Source organism: Salvelinus fontinalis, chromosome 31, assembly GCF_029448725.1.
Source record: "Salvelinus fontinalis isolate EN_2023a chromosome 31, ASM2944872v1, whole genome shotgun sequence".
Lineage (NCBI taxonomy): Eukaryota > Metazoa > Chordata > Actinopteri > Salmoniformes > Salmonidae > Salvelinus > Salvelinus fontinalis.
In genome coordinates this window covers 11,157,507-11,180,006 of record NC_074695.1, presented here as the reverse complement: position 1 = coordinate 11,180,006, position 22,500 = coordinate 11,157,507, and the positions used below count along the sequence as shown (strand labels likewise).

The 22,500-nt window shown below is 47.6% G+C and overlaps 1 protein-coding gene across 1 annotated transcript in view; it reads left to right on the top strand.

Moving 5' to 3' along the window:
- ubr4 (ubiquitin protein ligase E3 component n-recognin 4) overlaps positions 1–22,500 on the top strand; it is a 133,026-nt gene that overhangs the window by 37,521 nt on the left and 73,005 nt on the right. The window contains exons 17-27 of the mRNA XM_055891302.1: positions 719–878; positions 1,920–2,045; positions 2,343–2,481; positions 8,595–8,677; positions 8,865–8,993; positions 9,131–9,313; positions 9,810–9,932; positions 10,358–10,587; positions 11,175–11,293; positions 11,466–11,563; positions 21,723–21,878. Of these exons, the coding sequence (XP_055747277.1) occupies positions 719–878; positions 1,920–2,045; positions 2,343–2,481; positions 8,595–8,677; positions 8,865–8,993; positions 9,131–9,313; positions 9,810–9,932; positions 10,358–10,587; positions 11,175–11,293; positions 11,466–11,563; positions 21,723–21,878 (1,546 nt within the window). The remainder of the gene's footprint in view (positions 1–718; positions 879–1,919; positions 2,046–2,342; positions 2,482–8,594; positions 8,678–8,864; positions 8,994–9,130; positions 9,314–9,809; positions 9,933–10,357; positions 10,588–11,174; positions 11,294–11,465; positions 11,564–21,722; positions 21,879–22,500) is intronic.

Sequence of the window (22,500 nt, the reverse complement as noted above, 5' to 3'; positions counted from 1 at the left end):
AAATTCAAATTTTGCTACATAATACCAAATCCAGGTGGTGAGTCACATATGACTGTCATAAATATTGCTGTTCGCGTCAACGATAGGTAGGCCTATCCCTATTCTAATGGGATACATATACGGGGCACCTTCCATCATTCAGATGCTTGTGTGAAATGGATTTGGCAATGTCATGTCAAATAGGCTTTATTAGTTGAGTTGACAACCAATGTAATTTGCTGGATCGTTGTAACCAAATGCACTGTAGAAAATGGTATTTTTACCAGAGTTGTGAAGCCTACCGGAGTGGACGCAACTACTGATTTTAAGAATTTTCAATCAGTCACATTTTAATTGTTCATGTTCATCATAAGAAATAGTTTTGGTTTAAACAGTCAGTGTATTTGGTCATCTTTACATGAAAAATGTAATTTCATAAAGGACAGAAATCATTTGATTTATTTTGGCATTTGGTTGCATTCATTGGTCTGAGCGGGAGAAGTTCTGTAAAATTCCAAACCTGAAATTTCCATTTTGCTTTTGAGGTAAAATTCAAATTTCAATTTTAGGAATTGTCTAAATGCCATGTTAATTTCTATAGATAAATATTGACAGTACTAGCTATAAAAAAAATGCAAGTGTAATTTTTGTTCAGAACTCTGATCTCACTTTAAAATCAAACATGATGTTTACACAAGGTTTCTCTCTCTACTCTCTGTCTTCCCCCCCGTCCCTCTAGGTTTGTGGGCACCTTGAAACAGCACACCATCCAGGGCTCCGTCCCCGGTGATGAGGACCTGAACGTGGAGCACCTCCAGCTCCTGCTGCTCCTCTTCCATAACCTGTCTGAGAGGGGGAGGCGCGCTGTGCTCACCCTGGTCACCCAGGCCATCACAGAGGTATTTCAATGCTCTTTAACTAGGTTGTCTTTTTGTATTGTCTTACCAAGGCTTGGACTCGCGTCACAACTATCATGACTCCTGACTCTACCAGTGGTGACTTGGACTCACGTCACAACTATCATGACTCCTGACTCCACCAGTGGTGACCTGGACTCACGTCACAGCTATCATGACTCCTGACTCCACCAGTGGTGACTTGGACTCACGTCACAGCTATCATGACTCCTGACTCCACCAGTGGTGACTTGGACTCACGTCACAGCTATCATGACTCCTGACTCCACCAGTGGTGACCTGGACTCACGTCACAGCTATCATGACTCCTGACTCCACCAGTGGTGACTTGGACTCACGTCACAGCTATCATGACTCCTGACTCCACCAGTGGTGACTTGAACTCACGTCACAGCTATCATGACTCCTGACTCCACCAGTGGTGACTTGGACTCACGTCACAGCTATCATGACTCCTGACTCTACCAGTGGTGACTTGAACTCACGTCACAGCTATCATGACTCCTGACTCCACCAGTGGTGACCTGGACTCACGTCACAGCTATCATGACTCCTGACTCCACCAGTGGTGACTTGGACTCGGTCTTGATCAGTACTGACTTTGTCAGAAAGTCTCTATCCCTGCTTAAATCAACATAATTCACATTCTTACAAAAACACATTTAGTGCAGATGCAAAGTTTGTTAACAGATTGATGGTAACAAACCGCCGTTCTGTTACCAAACTTTACATTCGCACGGTTCTTCAAGTAAAACTTTATCTTGCGTCTCCACATCATCATTCTGTTACTGTGGAATTGTCCATAGATACTGTAATTAGCTAGCTACCCTTATGAATGTGCAACACAGCAAGCTAGCAAGCTTTCTTGTATGCCAAACCAATAAGATGGCGTCGACAAACTTAGCAGCTCTGCTTCTAGCTCCGAGGCAATAATTGCAATCATTTCGCTACACACTTAATAACCTCTGCTAAGTATGTGACCGATAACATTTGATTTAATAAAGTCGAATCTCCTCTCCTCAGGTGGCGGGTCCCCAGCATCAAGAGGCCCAGCTCAGAGCCGTACCCCTCAACCTGGCCCGCATGCTGCTGGTGCTAGACTATCTGTTGCACCAGTACTCTAAGGTCCCCATGTACCTCTTCCAACAGGTAGGTTGAATGGCTACTCCGTCCTTCTTTAGTGTTGGGTTGCAGTTTAGAATGGGTAGAAATTGTGTCTTGACCGGCGTGGTTTTAGTAACACTCTTGAATCAATTTCCACGGCCCAGTGGAAATCAAATTTGCATAATACTAAAATCCCCATCAAAATGTGTCTGTTTTTAAAAACAAATATTTTGAGTTTTATTGTCCAGTAACATTTTTCTCTTTTTTCGCAGTAGGTCGTTGGTCAGAAGAGGTAGCCCTCCTAACACCGTGACTGACTGGATCTATATCTATTGCTTGCAGGTCCAGTACAATCTGCTGACCCCACCGTGGTCAGGCCAGGGTTCCGTCCAGGACGGGTCCAAACGCAGCGCCCTGCCGCTCTACTGCGGATTTAAAGAGGTGGAGGATAACTGGTCCAAGCACTGCTCGGCAGGTAGGAGTAAGTCAAAGCCTTTCTGTTCTGTTTTTTATTTTATTTATTTTTTTATTTTTATTTTTTACTTTTCACGCCTCTCAACCCCGGATCCGGGATCACCCCCCACCCCCCCCACACTGATTAGCATCGCTAGCATAGCGTCACAATTAAATAGTAGCATCTAAATATCATTAAATCACAAGTCCAAGACACCAAATGAAAGATACAGATCTTGTGAATAAAGCCACCATTTCAGATTTTTAAAATGTTTTACAGGGAAGACAAAATATGTAAATCTATTAGCTAACCACGTTAGCAAAAGACACCACTTTTCTAACTCCATCAGTTTCTTACTCCATCAGGTGCTATCACCAATTCGACCAAAATAAAGATATTGATAGCCACTAACCAAGAAAAAACCTCATCAGATGACAGTCTGATAACATATTTATTGTATAGCATAGGTTTTGTTAGAAAAATGTGCATATTTCGGGTATAAATCATAGTTTGCCATTGCAGCCACCAAATCTCACCAAAGCGACTAGAATTACTACAGAGAGCAACGTGTATTACCAATTTACTCATCATAAAACATTTCTTAAAAATACACAGCACATAGCAATGGAAAGACACAGATCTTGTGAATTCAGACAACATTTCAGATTTTCTAAGTGTTTTACAGCGAAAACACAATAAATCGTTATATTAGCATACCACATGTGCAAACGTTACCCGAGCATTGATTCAAGCCAAAGAGAGCGATAACGTTATCATCGCCAAAATATATTAATTTTTTCACTAACCTTCTCAGAATTCTTCCGATGACACTCCTGTAACATCATATTACAACATACATATAGAGTTTGTTCGAAAATGTGCATATTTAGCCACAAAAAAACGTGGTTATACAATGAGAATACTAGCAAAACTGGCCTGAAAATGTCGGGCGCCATCATTGACAGTGATCTTGTCTAATGAATAACTATTCATAAACTTGACTAAAAAAATATAAGTTGGACAGCTATCGAAAGACAAATTAGTTCTTAATGCAATCGCTGAATTACATTTCTAAAATTATCCTTACTGTGCAATACAGGGTTCGCCAAGCGAAGCTATACCAAAAAAAATGGCGGAATATGCGTTTAACATTTTTCTACAGAACAACGATTTATCATCTTAAATATTTCTTACTATGAGCTGATCTTCCATCAGAATCTTGGTCAATGTATCCTTTCTCCGGTCTAATCGTCTTTTGGTCGAAAGATGTCCTCTTGTCCGTCGAAATGGCCACTAACGTTCGACCGGTACTGGAAACGTGCCCGGCGCTTCAAAGTGCATCACAAAGAAATGCCTCAAAATCGCACTAAACGGATATAAATTGCTATAAAACGGTTTAAATTAACTACCTTATGATGTTTTTAACACCTATAACGAGTAAAAACATGACCGGCGATATATAAGTGGCTAAACCAAAGCTTGGAAAGAGAGCCAGTCCGACGTCCATCGTGCGTCAGGCGCAGCAGGAAAAGAAAGCCACTTCCGCCTTGTGCTCTTTTATACAGGCCCTGATTGCGCAATCGACTCCATTCAAATTGTCACCTCTTACTGACATCTAGAGGAAGGCGTGGGCAGTGTTTGTATCCTCATAGCATTTACAGGGACATTAAAACTGACCTGGGACCAGAGGCCAAGATTTCTGAAATCTCACTCCCTGTCAGGAAAAGTGCTGTAGAATGAGTTCTGTTCCACTCAGAGACATAATTCAAACGGCTATAGAAACTAGAGAGTGTTTTCTATCCAATAATAACAATAATATGCATATTGTACGAGCAAGAATTGAGTACTAGGCAGTTTAATCTGTAGACCAAATTATGCTAATGCGAAACAGCACCCCCTATAGTGGCAAGAAGTTAAGGGGAATGAACTCATCTGTAGATCTGGGCGGTATGGACAAACATCCATATCACGATAAATTGACGGAGTTATCGTGACAACGATAGATTGACGGAGTTATCGTGACAACGATAGATTGACGGAGTTATCGTGACAACGATAGATTGACGGAGTTATCGTGACAACGATAGATTGACGGAGTTATCGTGACAACGATAGATTGACGGAGTTATCGTGACAACGATAGATTGACGGAGTTATCGTGACAACGATAGATTGACGGAGTTATCGTGACAACGATAGATTGACGGAGTTATCGTGACAACGATAGATTGACGGAGTTATCGTGACAACGATAGATTGACGGAGTTATCGTGACAACGATAGATTGACGGAGTTATCGTGACAACGATAGATTGACGGAGTTATCGTGACAACGATAGATTGACGGAGTTATCGTGACAACGATAGATTGACGGAGTTATCGTGACAACGATAGATTGACGGAGTTATCGTGACAACGATAGATTGACGGAGTTATCGTGACAACGATAGATTGACGGAGTTATCGTGACAACGATAGATTGACGGAGTTATCGTGACAACGATAGATTGACCAATCCGTTTATAAAAATGTGCACTAGCTACTTTATTTTAAACTCGGAGAACGTTTCTTTTTTTACTATCTGTCAACTGCGTTTATTTTCAGCAATCTTAACCTGTCTAGGATCAGCGTGGCGCTAGCGGCACACCCCCCCCCCCCCCCCCCCCCCCCACTGAAAAACCAGTGCCGCGAAATTCAAAAAAAATATTTTTTTTAAATATTTAACTTTCACACATTAAAGTCCAATACAGCTAATGAAAGACACAGATCTTGTGAATCCAGTCAACATTTCCGATTTTTAAAATGTTTTACAGGGAAGACACAATATGTAAAGATGTACATCTATTACCTAAAAACACATTAGCATAATCCACCATCTTTTATTTGTCCACCAACACCAGTAGCCATCACCAATTCGACTAAACTAAGATATTTATAGCCCCTAACCAACAAAAAAACTCATCAGATGACAGTCTGATAACATATTTATGGTATGGGATAGGTTTTGTTAGAAAAAAGTGCATATTTCAGGTATATGGCATAGTTTACAATTGCACCCACCATCACAAATGGACTAGAATAATTACAATGAGCAACGTGTTTACCTAACTACTAATCATCAAACATTTCGTAAAAATACACAGCATACACGAATCGAAAGACACAGATCCTGTGAATACAGACAATATTTCAGATTTTCTAAGTGTCTTACAGCGAAAACACAATAAATCGTTATATTAGCTTAGCACATAGCAATTAGCAGCCCAGCATTGATTCTAGCCAAAGTGAGCGATAAAAGTCAACATCGCCAAAAGATATTAATTTTTTCACTAACCTTCTCAGAATTCTTCCGATGACACTCCTGTAACATCATATTACACAATCCATATAGAGTTTGATCGAAAATGTTTATATTTAGCCACCAAAATCATGGTTAGACAATGTGAAATGTAGCTCAGCTGGTCAGAAAATGTCCTTGCGCCACTTAGACAGTGATCTACTCTTATACATAAATACTCATAAACGTGACTAAAAAATATAGGGTGGACAGGGATTGATAGACAATTTAATTCTTAATACAATTGCGTTATTACATTTTTTAATTTATCCTTACTTTTCAATACAGTTTGCGCCAAGCGAAGCTACGTCAAAAAACATGGCGTCCTAAGCCACTAAAATGTTTCGACAGAAACACGATTTATCATAATAAAAATGTCCTACCTTGAGCTGTTCTTCCATCAGTATCTTGGGCAAAGGATCCTTTCTTGGGAGAAATCGTCTTTTGGTGGAAAGCTGTCCTCTTGCCATGTGGAAATGTCAACTGCGTTCGGGATGAACTGAAAAGCGTGCCCAACTTTTCACATCGTTGCAAAAATAAATGTCCCAAAATCGCACTAAACGGATATAAATTGCTATAAAACGCTTTAAATTAACTACTTTATGATGTTTTTAACTCCTATAACGAGTGAAAAGATGACCGGAGAAATATAACAGGCTAAACTAACGCTTGGAACAGGTGCGCGCCGGTGTCCTCTAGGCTCATGACGCAGCTCCCAAAGAATGACTAGCTTCAGGGTTTTTTCATTTGTAGGGCCTGTGAACGCGCAATCGACCCCGTTGGAATCGTCATCACGTAAAGGCATCCAGGGGAAGACGTAAGAAGTGTCCGTGTAGTCATAGCAACGACAGTGCCCTTTTAACTGACTTCAGAAAAGTGGCCAACATTTCTCAAATCTGACTCCATGTCAGGGAAATTGCTGTAGAATGGGCTCTGTTCCACTTAGAGACAAAATTTCAACTCCTATAGAAACTATAGACTGTTTTCTATCCAATAATAATAATAATATGCATATTGTACGATCAAGGATTTTGTGGGAAGCCGTTTAAAAAATTAGCCAAATTAGCATAAATAGTCCAAACAGCGCCCCCATCCCCAACAGGTTAACATGTGTAAATATTTGTATGAACATAACAAGATTCAACAACTCAGACATAAACTGAACAAGTTCCACAGACATGTGACTAACAGAAATTGAATAATGTGCCCCTATACAAAGTGGAGGTCAAAGTAACAGTCAGTATCTGGTGTGGCCACCAGCTGCATTAAGTACTGCAGTGCATCTCCTCCTCATGGACTCCACCAGATTTGCCAGTTCTTGCTGTGAGATGTTACCCCACTCTTCCACCAAGGCACCTGCAAGTTCCCGGACATTTCTGGGGGGAATGGCCCTCGCCCTCACCCTCCGATCCAACAGGTCCCAGACGTGCTCAATGGGATTGAGATCCGAGCTCTTCGCTGGCCATGGCAGAACACTGACATTCCTGTCTTGCAGGAAATCACACATAGAACGAGCAGTATGGCTGGTGGAATGTCAAGATGAGCCTGCAGGAAGGGTACCACATGAGGGAGGAGGATGTCTTCCCTGTAACACACAGCGTTGAGATTGCCTGCAATGACAACAAGCTCAGTCCGATGATGCTGTGACACACCGCCCCAGACCATGACGGACCCTCCACCTCCAAATCTATCCCGCTCCAGAGTACAGGCGTCGGTGTAACGCTCATTCCTTTGACAATAAACGTGAATCCGACCATCACACCTGGTGAGACAAAACCCCGACTCGTCTGTGAAGAGCACTTTTTGCCAGTCCTGTCTGGTCCAGCGACGGTGGGTTTGCCCATAGGCATTGCCTGTTGTTGCCGGTGATGTCGTCTGGTGAGGACCTGCCTTACAACAGGCCTACAAGCCCTCAGTCCAGCCTCTCTCAGCCTATTGAGGACAGTCTGAGCACTTGATGGAGGGATTGTGCGTTCCTGGTGTAACTCGGGCAGATCCTGTGCAGATGTTGTTACACGTGGTCTGCAACTGCGAGGACGATCAGCTGTCCGTCCTGTCTCACTGTAGCGCTGTCTTAGGCGTCTCACAGTACGGACATAGCAATTTATTGCCCTGGCCACATATGCAGTCCTCATGCCTCCTTGCAGCATGCCTAAGACACGTTCACGCAGATGAGCAGGGACCCTGGGCATCTTTCTTTTGTTTTTTTTGAGTCAGTAGAAAGGCCTCTTTTAGTGTCCTAAGTTTTCATAACTGTGACCTTAATTGCCTACCGTCTGTAAGCTCTTAGTGCCTTAACGACCGTTCCACAGGTGCATGTTCATTAATGGTTCATTGAACAACCATGGGAAACAGTGTTTAAACCCTTTACTACGAAGTTCTGTGAGGTTTTACGAATTATCTTTGAAAGACAGGGTCCTGGAAAAAGAGACGTGTTCTTTTTTTTTGCTGAGTTTATCACACTTAACTACTACTATTGCTACTGCGAATGTTGTGGCTATTCATTTTCCTTTTAGCAATAGCCCATATTACATTTCCAAACTTCTCATTCTTTTAGTAAAGGCTACTTGTCGGTTTTATGTTCGGTTGGTGTGGATCCTTTTCGTTGTATTGTCCCAGCTTTAGCCGTCTATCAGTTGTAGCATTTAAAGAAAGATGTACTTGTCTCCTTTTCAAGATGGTGGTACCCTTTTTACACACACACACGGTCATAACAACAAAACGGTTGAGTGCAGAAACGCAAAACACTTGTAGCTGATTGGTTTATAACGTCGTTTTTTTAATGTTCTCTCCTCTGTTTAGATTCCACAGTAGTGCAGCCCAAATTCTACTGCGTCCTGTCACCTGAAGCGTCAGAGGACGACCGAAGCCGACTCGACAGCAAGGTGAAACTACACATCAAACTGTGAATTTATTAGTCCAGGATTTTAAAAACAATCTATATGGAGACATAACCCATTACAAACCTTTTTTTTTAATAGGATGTTATAAAGGCTCATAACAAGTCATGAAGCATTATACCTGTAGAAGATGAGTACATTAGTGTGTTTTTTATTTTTTTATTTTGTCCAGGTGTTCCAGAAGCTGTTCAACGGAGCGGTGAAGTATAACGAGCTTTACGCCTGTCTGGTCTCCCTGCTCTCTGCCGGCTCTCAGTTTGACACAGCCAGGAGACAGGAGAACAAACCCATCACACCTGTGGTGAGGAAGGAACACACACACAACCGTAGAGGATCTAACTCTGTTTCTTCCCCATGTCCTCACAAGTTATACTTATAGGTCTAGAAACACACACGATCATCCTGGAACTAACACCAGTGTATCTCTTGCGTTCTCAGGAGGCTTGCTCCCTGCAGTACTACTTCCTGGTGCTGTGGAGGATCCTGGGGGTCCTACCCCCCTCTAAGGCCTACATGGAGCAGCTGAAGGATGGCCAAGGAGAACCCAGCGAGAGTGACATCCTCCACACCCTGCGCTGGTCCTCGCGACTCAGAGTTCCCACATATGTCAACTGGATCAAGGTTTGTGGCCCTCAGTTAGTCAGCCAGCCAGCCAGCCGGTCAGTTAGTGGGTCAGTTAGTCAGCCAGTCAGTTAGTGGGTCAGTTAGTCAGCCAGTCAGTTAGTAGGTCAGTTAATCAGCAAGTCAGTTAGTGGGTCAGTTAGTCAGCCAGTCAGTTAGTAGGTCAGTTAATCAGCCGGTCAGTTAGTGGGTCAGTTAGTCAGCCAGTCAGTCAGCTAGTCAGTCGGCCAGCCAGTTAGTAGGCCGGCCGGTTAGTTATCCAGTCATTCCCCTCAGACAAGTTGTCTTATTTTTTTCTTCGTTATCTTAGAAGCTGTTGTCTTAATAATAAATATAAGAATAGGAAGCTATTCATGTTTTGTAACTAGATTTGATACCATTTCAACAATTTGGATTCCATCTTAATCCCTTATGGATTGATAAACCGCCTGTTGGATTCAACTGAAATAAAAAACTCTTGACTGTTAATTCTTCCGTTTTCTCTGGTCAATCTCAGGAGCACCTGGTGACTCAGGGGATGAAGGCAGACCAAGCGACGTCTCTGATCGAGTTGGCTTCCTCCAGGTGCAGCACCGTCAAGTACGACGTGGAGCTGGCCGAAGACTACATCGCTAGACAGGTGGGTTGTGGTATAGAGTTGGGAAGATACCAGTATCCTGGCAAAGAAAACAAAACATGAAGCGAATTTTAACTTTTATTTAAGGAAAACAAACCTCCATTTTGTTTTTTGGTTTTCCATCCAGGGTCACATGTATTTTCCAAACTATATCACACTATTTTTACATACAGCAGGTGTTTTCATGTTTGCCATGGATAAAATTATTTACTCATTTTTATTTTATTAATTTGAGACTGGTATCGTCCTAGCCCTAGTGTGACACTGTGAGTTCATGTTTGAACATATATTAAACTGTGTGTGTTTGTTCAATGCTCAATAAATCAACGGCGTTATATTATTTACAGATTTTCCTACAAATTATACATCATTTTAATATAGATTACGTTCAGAGCCATGTATGTCTATGTGTAACCCTCCTCCTATAGATCTCAGCGTTCTCCTGCGTGGACCCCAGCTCCATCCTGCCTTTGCATCAGGTCCCCTCCCTACAGGCCATCTATACTCTGGACGCCGTCATCTCCAAGGTCCAGGTGTCCCTGGACGAACATTTCTCTAAGGTGGCGGCAGAGACAGACCCTCTCAAGCCCTCAGAGATCACCAAAAACCTGCTGCCTGCTACACTGCAGCTCATAGACGTGTACACAGCTTTCACCAGGTGAGAGAAATCCACTGTCCTCTCTCTTTAACACTTTACTGACACCGTCGAGGCGGGACGACTTAGACTACGTTCTCCCGTCGAGGCGGGACGACTGAGACGGCGTTCTCCCGTCGAGGCGGGACGACTGAGACGGCGTTCTCCCGTCGAGGCGGGACGACGGAGACGGCGTTCTCCCGTCGAGGCGGGACGACGGAGACGGCGTTCTCCCGTCGAGGCGGGACGACCGAGACGGCGTTCTCCCGTCGAGGCGGGACGACCGAGACGGCGTTCTCCCGTCGAGGCGGGACGACCGAGACGGCGTTCTCCCGTCGAGGCGGGACGACCGAGACGGCGTTCTCCCGTCGAGGCGGGACGACCGAGACGGCGTTCTCCCGTCGAGGCGGGACGACCGAGACGGCGTTCTCCCGTCGAGGCGGGACGACCGAGACGGCGTTCTCCCGTCGAGGCGGGACGACTTATGTCTTCAAATAATAGGCTCAGTTAGCAGTAAACACACAAAATAATGGATGTGTTCTTTCCATCCTGAAAAATATTGTCTTGTTTTTGTATTGGGGAAATGATGACTGATTTGTTGTGTGTCTCAGGTCCTACCTTCTGATGAGCCTACCAGAGGAAGGAGAGAACAAGCTATCAGAGGCTAAACTCCAGGGTTACGCTGCAGTGCTGTCTATAGGCTCAATGCGCTGCAAAGCCAACCTGCTCGGTACGTACTAGTGGGCTTATGGTTTGGGGCACGTTCTAGAGAAATTCATATATATATTCAGCAAAATCTAGTCAGCAATACCTAGTTAAAGTCTATTGTTTTCAGTCAGAGAGCAGCAGAGCCCCTCAGTCCTCCTCTCACTCAACAACTGTGTGTTCCTTCACTCGTTCAGGTCAGAATGTGATGCAGAACCTGCCGTCGGCCGTCCAGACGCTGTGTGAGACCTGGAACAATATTCACACCAACGAGTTCCCCAACATCGGCTCATGGGTGTGTACCGCTGAGAGAGGGTGTACTCCCCCCCCCCCCCCCCCCCCCCGTAACGAAGGTGGTTCGGAGACGGATCCACCGTCTCGTGAAGACCGAAACACGCGATCAAAAACTTAAATTCCTGATCAAACCCCAATCGGTCCCCCGTGCCGTGCCCTCTGTCTGTGTGTGTGAATAGTGAGGCTGTGTCTCAAACTGCACCCTTACCAAAAGTAGCACACAATGGAAGAAACAGGGTGCCACTGTGTTCCCTCTCAGAATAATAACTGTCTGGGATACAGCCTGTGTTTCCCTCTCAGCATAATGACTGTCTGGGATACAGCCTGTGTTCCCCCCTCAGCATAATGACTGTCTGGGATACAGCCTGTGTTCCCCCTACAGCATAATGACTGTCTGGGATACAGCCTGTGTTCCCCCTACAGCATAATGACTGTCTGGGATACAGCCTGTGTTCCCCCTACAGCATAATGACTGTCTGGGATACAGCCTGTGTTCCCCCTACAGCATAATGACTGTCTGGGATACAGCCTGTGTTCCCTCTCAGCATAATGACTGTCTGGGATACAGCCTGTGTTCCCCCTCAGCATAATGACTGTCTGGGATACAGCCTGTGTTCCCTCTCAGCATAATGACTGTCTGGGATACAGCCTGTGTTCCCCCCTCAGCATAATGACTGTCTGGGATACAGCCTGTGTTCCCCCCTCAGCATAATGACTGTCTGGGATACAGCCTGTGTTCCCCCTACAGCATAATGACTGTCTGGGATACAGCCTGTGTTCCCCCCTCAGCATAATGACTGTCTGGGATACAGCCTGTGTTCCCTCTCAGCATAATGACTGTCTGGGATACAGCCTGTGTTCCCCCCTCAGCATAATGACTGTCTGGGATACAGCCTGTGTTCCCCTCTCATCATAATGACTGTCTGGGATACAGCCTGTGTTCCCCTCTCAGCATAATGACTGTCTGGGATACAGCCTGTGTTCCCCCCTCAGCATAATGACTGTCTGGGATACAGCCTGTGTTCCCCCCTCATCATAATGACTGTCTGGGATACAGCCTGTGTTCCCCCCTCAGCATAATGACTGTCTGGGATACAGCCTGTGTTCCCCCCTCAGCATAATGACTGTCTGGGATACAGCCTGTGTTTCCCTCTCAGCATAATGACTGTCTGGGATACAGCCTGTGTTCCCCCTCTCAGCATAATGACTGTCTGGGATACAGCCTGTGTTTCCCTCTCAGCATAATGACTGTCTGGGATACAGCCTGTGTTCCCCTCTCAGCATAATGACTGTCTGGGATACAGCCTGTGTTTCCCTCTCAGCATAATGACTGTCTGGGATACAGCCTGTGTTCCCCTCTCAGCATAATGACTATCTGGGATACAGCCTGTGTTCCCTCTTAGCATAATGACTGTCTGGGATACAGCCTGTGTTCCCCTCTTAGCATAATGACTGTCTGGGATACAGCCTGTGTTCCCCCCTCAGCATAATGACTGTCTGGGATACAGCCTGTGTTTCCCCTCTCAGCATAATGACTGTCTGGGATACAGCCTGTGTTCCCTCTTAGCATAATGACTGTCTGGGATACAGCTTGTGTTCCCCCCTCAGCATAATGACTGTCTGGGATACAGCCTGTGTTCCCCCCTCAGCATAATGACTGTCTGGGATACAGCCTGTGTTCCCGCCCTCAGCATAATGACTGTCTGGGATACAGCCTGTGTTTCCCTCTCAGCATAATGACTGTCTGGGATACAGCCTGTGTTCCCCCTTCAGCATAATGACTGTCTGGGATACAGCTTGTGTTCCCCCTCTCAGCATAATGACTGTCTGGGATACAGCCTGTGTTCCCCCTTCAGCATAATGACTGTCTGGGATACAGCTTGTGTTCCCCCCTCAGCATAATGACTGTCTGGGATACAGCCTGTGTTCCCCCCTCAGCATAATGACTGTCTGGGATACAGCCTGTGTTCCCCTCTCAGCATAATGACTGTCTGGGATACAGCCTGTGTTCCCCTCTCAGCATAATGACTGTCTGGGATACAGCCTGTGTTCCCCCCTCAGCATAATGACTGTCTGGGATACAGCCTGTGTTCCCCCCTCAGCATAATGACTGTCTGGGATACAGCCTGTGTTCCCCCTCAGCATAATGACTGTCTGGGATACAGCCTGTGTTCCCCTCTCAGCATAATGACTGTCTGGGATACAGCCTGTGTTCTCCCCTCAGCATAATGACTGTCTGGGATACAGCCTGTGTTCCCCCCTCAGCATAATGACTGTCTGGGATACAGCCTGTGTTCTCCCCTCAGCATAGTGACTGTCTGGGATACAGCCTGTGTTCCCCCCTCAGCATAATGACTGTCTGGGATACAGCCTGTGTTCCCCCCTCAGCATAATGACTGTCTGGGATACAGCCTGTGTTCCCCCCTCAGCATAATGACTGTCTGGGATACAGCCTGTGTTCTCCCCTCAGCATAGTGACTGTCTGGGATACAGCCTGTGTTCCCCCCTCAGCATAATGACTGTCTGGGATACAGCCTGTGTTCCCCTCTCAGCATAATGACTGTCTGGGATACAGCCTGTGTTCCCCCCTCAGCATAATGACTGTCTGGGATACAGCCTGTGTTCTCCCCTCAGCATAATGACTGTCTGGGATACAGCCTGTGTTCCCCCCTCAGCATAATGACTGTCTGGGATACAGCCTGTGTTCCCCCTCAGCATAATGACTGTCTGGGATACAGCCTGTGTTCCCCCCTCAGCATAATGACTGTCTGGGATACAGCCTGTGTTCCCCCCTCAGCATAATGACTGTCTGGGATACAGCCTGTGTTCCCTCTCAGCATAATGACTGTCTGGGATACAGCCTGTGTTCCCTCTCAGCATAATGACTGTCTGGGATACAGCCTGTGTTTCCCCTCTCAGCATAATGGCTGTCTGGGATACAGCCTGTGTTCCCCCTTCAGCATAATGACTGTCTGGTATACAGCCTGTGTTCCCCCCTCAGCATAATGACTGTCTGGGATACAGCCTGTGTTCCCCTCTCAGCATAATGACTGTCTGGGATACAGCCTGTGTTCCCCTCTCAGCATAATGACTGTCTGGGATACAGCCTGTGTTCCCCCCTCAGCATAATGACTGTCTGGGATACAGCCTGTGTTCTGCCCTCAGCATAATGACTGTCTGGGATACAGCCTGTGTTCCCCCCTCAGCATAATGACTGTCTGGGATACAGCCTGTGTTCCCCCTCAGCATAATGACTGTCTGGGATACAGCCTGTGTTCCCCCCTCAGCATAATGACTGTCTGGGATACAGCCTGTGTTCCCCCCTCAGCATAATGACTGTCTGGGATACAGCCTGTGTTCCCCCCTCAGCATAATGACTGTCTGGGATACAGCCTGTGTTCCCCCCTCAGCATAATGACTGTCTGGGATACAGCCTGTGTTCCCCCCTCAGCATAATAACTGTCTGGGATACAGCCTGTGTTCCCCCCTCAGCATAATAACTGTCTGGGATACAGCCTGTGTTCCCCCCTCAGCATAATGACTGTCTGGGATACAGCCTGTGTTCCCCCTCAGCATAATGACTGTCTGGGATACAGCCTGTGTTTCCCTCTCAGCATAATGACTGTCTGGGATACAGCCTGTGTTTCCCTCTCAGCATAATGACTGTCTGGGATACAGCCTGTGTTCCCCCCTCAGCATAATGACTGTCTGGGATACAGCCTGTGTTTCCCTCTCAGCATAATGACTGTCTGGGATACAGCCTGTGTTCCCCTCTCAGCATAATGACTATCTGGGATACAGCCTGTGTTCCCTCTTAGCATAATGACTGTCTGGGATACAGCCTGTGTTCCCCTCTTAGCATAATGACTGTCTGGGATACAGCCTGTGTTCCCCCCTCAGCATAATGACTGTCTGGGATACAGCCTGTGTTCCCCCCTCAGCATAATGACTGTCTGGGATACAGCCTGTGTTTCCCTCTCAGCATAATGACTGTCTGGGATACAGCCTGTGTTCCCCTCTCAGCATAATGACTGTCTGGGATACAGCCTGTGTTCCCCCCTCATCATAATGACTGTCTGGGATACAGCCTGTGTTCCCCCCTCAGCATAATGACTGTCTGGGATACAGCCTGTGTTCTGCCCTCAGCATAATGACTGTCTGGGATACAGCCTGTGTTCCCCCCTCAGCATAATGACTGTCTGGGATACAGCTTGTGTTCCCCCTCTCAGCATAATGACTGTCTGGGATACAGCCTGTGTTCCCCCCTCAGCATAATGACTGTCTGGGATACAGCCTGTGTTCCCCCCTCAGCATAATGACTGTCTGGGATACAGCCTGTGTTCCCCCCTCAGCATAATGACTGTCTGGGATACAGCCTGTGTTCCCCTCTCAGCATAATGACTGTCTGGGATACAGCCTGTGTTCCCCTCTCAGCATAATGACTGTCTGGGATACAGCCTGTGTTCCCCTCTCAGCATAATGACTGTCTGGGATACAGCCTGTGTTCCCCCCTCAGCATAATGACTGTCTGGGATACAACCTGTGTTTCTCTCTCAGCATAATGACTGTCTGGGATACAGCCTGTGTTCCCCCTCTCAGCATAATGACTGTCTGGGATACAGCCTGTGTTCCCCCTACAGCATAATGACTGTCTGGGATACAGCCTGTGTTCCCCCCTCAGCATAATGACTGTCTGGGATACAGCCTGTGTTCCCCCTCAGCATAATGACTGTCTGGGATACAGCCTGTGTTCCCCCTCTCAGCACAATGACTGTCTGGGATACAGCCTGTGTTCCCCCTCTCAGCATAATGACTGTCTGGGATACAGCCTGTGTTCCCCCTCTCAGCATAATGACTGTCTGGGATACAGCCTGTGTTCCCCCCTCAGCATAATGACTGTCTGGGATACAGCCTGTGTTCTGCCCTCAGCATAATGACTGTCTGGGATACAGCCTGTGTTCCCCCCTCAGCATAATGACTGTCTGGGATACAGCCTGTGTTCCCCCTCAGCATAATGACTGTCTGGGATACAGCCTGTGTTCCCCCCTCAGCATAATGACTGTCTGGGATACAGCCTGTGTTCCCCCCTCAGCATAATGACTGTCTGGGATACAGCCTGTGTTCCCCCCTCAGCATAATGACTGTCTGGGATACAGCCTGTGTTCCCCCCTCAGCATAATGACTGTCTGGGATACAGCCTGTGTTCCCCCCTCAGCATAATAACTGTCTGGGATACAGCCTGTGTTCCCCCCTCAGCATAATAACTGTCTGGGATACAGCCTGTGTTCCCCCCTCAGCATAATGACTGTCTGGGATACAGCCTGTGTTCCCCCTCAGCATAATGACTGTCTGGGATACAGCCTGTGTTTCCCTCTCAGCATAATGACTGTCTGGGATACAGCCTGTGTTTCCCTCTCAGCATAATGACTGTCTGGGATACAGCCTGTGTTCCCCCCTCAGCATAATGACTGTCTGGGATACAGCCTGTGTTTCCCTCTCAGCATAATGACTGTCTGGGATACAGCCTGTGTTCCCCTCTCAGCATAATGACTATCTGGGATACAGCCTGTGTTCCCTCTTAGCATAATGACTGTCTGGGATACAGCCTGTGTTCCCCTCTTAGCATAATGACTGTCTGGGATACAGCCTGTGTTCCCCCCTCAGCATAATGACTGTCTGGGATACAGCCTGTGTTCCCCCCTCAGCATAATGACTGTCTGGGATACAGCCTGTGTTTCCCTCTCAGCATAATGACTGTCTGGGATACAGCCTGTGTTCCCCTCTCAGCATAATGACTGTCTGGGATACAGCCTGTGTTCCCCCCTCATCATAATGACTGTCTGGGATACAGCCTGTGTTCCCCCCTCAGCATAATGACTGTCTGGGATACAGCCTGTGTTCTGCCCTCAGCATAATGACTGTCTGGGATACAGCCTGTGTTCCCCCCTCAGCATAATGACTGTCTGGGATACAGCTTGTGTTCCCCCTCTCAGCATAATGACTGTCTGGGATACAGCCTGTGTTCCCCCCTCAGCATAATGACTGTCTGGGATACAGCCTGTGTTCCCCCCTCAGCATAATGACTGTCTGGGATACAGCCTGTGTTCCCCCCTCAGCATAATGACTGTCTGGGATACAGCCTGTGTTCCCCTCTCAGCATAATGACTGTCTGGGATACAGCCTGTGTTCCCCTCTCAGCATAATGACTGTCTGGGATACAGCCTGTGTTCCCCTCTCAGCATAATGACTGTCTGGGATACAGCCTGTGTTCCCCCCTCAGCATAATGACTGTCTGGGATACAACCTGTGTTTCTCTCTCAGCATAATGACTGTCTGGGATACAGCCTGTGTTCCCCCTCTCAGCATAATGACTGTCTGGGATACAGCCTGTGTTCCCCCTACAGCATAATGACTGTCTGGGATACAGCCTGTGTTCCCCCCTCAGCATAATGACTGTCTGGGATACAGCCTGTGTTCCCCCTCAGCATAATGACTGTCTGGGATACAGCCTGTGTTCCCCCTCTCAGCACAATGACTGTCTGGGATACAGCCTGTGTTCCCCCTCTCAGCATAATGACTGTCTGGGATACAGCCTGTGTTCCCCCTCTCAGCATAATGACTGTCTGGGATACAGCTTGTGTTCCCCCCTCAGCATAATGACTGTCTGGGATACAGCCTGTGTTCCCCCCTCAGCATAATGACTGTCTGGGATACAGCCTGTGTTCCTCCCTCAGCATAATGACTGTCTGGGATACAGCCTGTGTTCCCCCTCTCAGCATAATGACTGTCTGGGATACAGCCTGTGTTCCCCCTCTCAGCATAATGACTGTCTGGGATACAGCCTGTGTTCCCCCTCTCAGCATAATGACTGTCTGGGATACAGCCTGTGTTCCCCCTCTCAGCATAATGACTGTCTGGGATACAGCCTGTGTTCCCTCTCAGCATAATGACTGTCTGGGATACAGCCTGTGTTCCCCTCTCAGCATAATGACTGTCTGGGATACAGCCTGTGTTCCCCCCTCAGCATAATGACTGTCTGGGATACAGCCTGTGTTCCCCCCTCAGCATAATGACTGTCTGGGATACAGCCTGTGTTCCCCTCTCAGCATAATGACTGTCTGGGATACAGCCTGTGTTCCCCTCTCAGCATAATGACTGTCTGGGATACAGCCTGTGTTCCCCCCTCAGCATAATGACTGTCTGGGATACAGCCTGTGTTCCCCCCTCAGCATAATGACTGTCTGGGATACAGCCTGTGTTCCCTCTCAGCATAATGACTGTCTGGGATACAGCCTGTGTTCCCCCCTCAGCATAATGACTGTCTGGGATACAGCCTGTGTTCCCCCCTCAGCATAATGACTGTCTGGGATACAGCCTGTGTTCCCCCCTCAGCATAATGACTGTCTGGGATACAGCCTGTGTTCCCCTCTCAGCATAATGACTGTCTGGGATACAGCCTGTGTTCCCCCCTCAGCATAATGACTGTCTGGGATACAGCCTGTGTTCCCCCCTCAGCATAATGACTGTCTGGGATACAGCCTGTGTTCCCCCCTCAGCATAATGACTGTCTGGGATACAGCCTGTGTTCCCCTCTCAGCATAATGACTGTCTGGGATACAGCCTGTGTTCCCCTCTCAGCATAATGACTGTCTGGGATACAGCCTGTGTTCCCCTCTCAGCATAATGACTGTCTGGGATACAGCCTGTGTTCCCCCCTCAGCATAATGACTGTCTGGGATACAACCTGTGTTTCTCTCTCAGCATAATGACTGTCTGGGATACAGCCTGTGTTCCCCCTCTCAGCATAATGACTGTCTGGGATACAGCCTGTGTTCCCCCTACAGCATAATGACTGTCTGGGATACAGCCTGTGTTCCCCCCTCAGCATAATGACTGTCTGGGATACAGCCTGTGTTCCCCCTCAGCATAATGACTGTCTGGGATACAGCCTGTGTTCCCGCCCTCAGCATAATGACTGTCTGGGATACAGCTTGTGTTCCCCCTCTCAGCATAATGACTGTCTGGGATACAGCCTGTGTTCCCCCTCTCAGCACAATGACTGTCTGGGATACAGCCTGTGTTCCCCCTCTCAGCATAATGACTGTCTGGGATACAGCCTGTGTTCCCCCTCTCAGCATAATGACTGTCTGGGATACAGCTTGTGTTCCCCCCTCAGCATAATGACTGTCTGGGATACAGCCTGTGTTCCCCCCTCAGCATAATGACTGTCTGGGATACAGCCTGTGTTCCTCCCTCAGCATAATGACTGTCTGGGATACAGCCTGTGTTCCCCCTCTCAGCATAATGACTGTCTGGGATACAGCCTGTGTTCCCCCTCTCAGCATAATGACTGTCTGGGATACAGCCTGTGTTCCCCCTCTCAGCATAATGACTGTCTGGGATACAGCCTGTGTTCCCCCTCTCAGCATAATGACTGTCTGGGATACAGCCTGTGTTCCCCTCTCAGCATAATGACTGTCTGGGATACAGCCTGTGTTCCCCCCTCAGCATAATGACTGTCTGGGATACAGCCTGTGTTCCCCCCTCAGCATAATGACTGTCTGGGATACAGCCTGTGTTCCCCTCTCAGCATAATGACTGTCTGGGATACAGCCTGTGTTCCCCTCTCAGCATAATGACTGTCTGGGATACAGCCTGTGTTCCCCCCTCAGCATAATGACTGTCTGGGATACAGCCTGTGTTCCCTCTCAGCATAATGACTGTCTGGGATACAGCCTGTGTTCCCTCTCAGCATAATGACTGTCTGGGATACAGCCTGTGTTCCCCCCTCAGCATAATGACTGTCTGGGATACAGCCTGTGTTCCCCCCTCAGCATAATGACTGTCTGGGATACAGCCTGTGTTCCCCCCTCAGCATAATGACTGTCTGGGATACAGCCTGTGTTCCCCTCTCAGCATAATGACTGTCTGGGATACAGCCTGTGTTCCCCCCTCAGCATAATGACTTTCTGGGATACAGCCTGTGTTCCCCTCTCAGCATTATGACTGTCTGGGATACAGCCTGTCTTCCCCCTCTCAGCATAATGACTGTCTGGGATACAGCCTGTGTTTCCCCTCTCAGCACAATGACTGTCTGGGATACAGCCTGTGTTTCCCCTCTCAGCATAATGACTGTCTGGGATACAGCCTGTGTTCCCCCCTCAGCATAATGACTGTCTGGGATACAGCCTGTGTTTCCCCTCTCAGCATAATGACTGTCTGGGATACAGCCTGTGTTCCCCCCTCAGCATAATGACTGTCTGGGATACAGCCTGTGTTCCCCCCTCAGCATAATGACTGTCTGGGATACAGCCTGTGTTCCCCTCTCAGCATAATGACTGTCTGGGATACAGCCTGTGTTCCCTCTTAGCATAATGACTGTCTGGGATACAGCCTGTGTTTCCCTCTCAGCATAATGACTGTCTGGGATACAGCCTGTGTTCCCCCCTCAGCATAATGACTGTCTGGGATACAGCCTGTGTTCCCTCTTAGCATAATGACTGTCTGGGATACAGCCTGTGTTCCCCCCTCAGCATAATGACTGTCTGGGATACAGCCTGTGTTCCCCTCTCATCATAATGACTGTCTGGGATACAGCCTGTGTTCTCCCCTCAGCATAATGACTGTCTGGGATACAGCCTGTGTTCCCCTCTCAGCATAGTGACTGTCTGGGATACAGCCTGTGTTCCCCCCTCAGCATAATGACTGTCTGGGATACAGCCTGTGTTCCCCTCTCATCATAATGACTGTCTGGGATACAGCCTGTGTTCTCCCCTCAGCATAATGACTGTCTGGGATACAGCCTGTGTTCCCCCCTCAGCATAATGACTGTCTGGGATACAGCTTGTGTTCCCCCTCTCAGCATATTGACTGTCTGGGATACAGCCTGTGTTCCCCTCTCAGCATAATGATTGATTGAATGAATGATATGATTGATTTGTCAAACCTTTCCTGGGGAACTGTCAGTTCCATGCAGTATATATATATTCCATCTCTGTCACACCTGGTTCAACTCGTTAACTAGCCCTGGATTAGGTCAATCAGGTGTGATGGCTCAGGAATAAAACACATTTTTTGTGAAACGTCTGGGTTTCCCCAGAGAAGACGTTTGAGAATAATGACGTGTCCGACTTAACTTGTCTCGTCTCTTCTTCTCTCAGCGTAATGCGTTTGCCAACGACACCATCCCGTCCGAGAGCTACATCAGTGCCATCCAGACGGCTCATCTGGGCACGCTCAGTAACCAGTCCCTGGCCCTCGCCTCCTCTCTCAAACACATCCTCCTCTCCCTGGTGCGCCTCACCGGAGACCTCATTGTGTAAGTTGTTCTCTAATACCAGCAGCAGCCACTTCCACACAGTCGATATTACATAAACACTTTCCAGTATTGCAAAGCTAATATACCTTGTGGATAAAATATACGATTCTCAGGGCCTCCCGGGTGGGGCAGTGGTCTAGAGCACTGCATCGCAGTGCTAGCTGCGCCACCAGAGTCTCTGGGCCCAGGCTCTTCGCGCCCAGGCTCTGTCGCAGCCGGCCGCGACCGGGAGGTCCGTGGGGCGACGCACAATTGGCTTAGCGTCGTCCGGGTTAGAGAGGGTTTGGCCGGTAGGGATATCCTTGTCTCATCGCGCTCCAGCGACTCCTGTGGCGGGCTGGGCGCAGTGCGCGCTAACCGAGGGGGGCGGGTGCACGGTGTTTCCTCCGACACATTGGTGCGGCTGGCTTCCGGGTTGGAGGCGCGCTGTGTTAAAGAAGCAGTGCGGCTTGGTTGGGTTGTGCTTCGGAGGACGCATGGCTTTCGACCTTCGTCTCTCCCGAGCCCGTACGGGAGTTGTAGCGATGAGACAAGGTAGTAATTACTAGCGATTGGATACCACGAAAATTGGGGAGAAAAGGGGATAAAATAAAAAAATGTATATATATATACGATTCTCC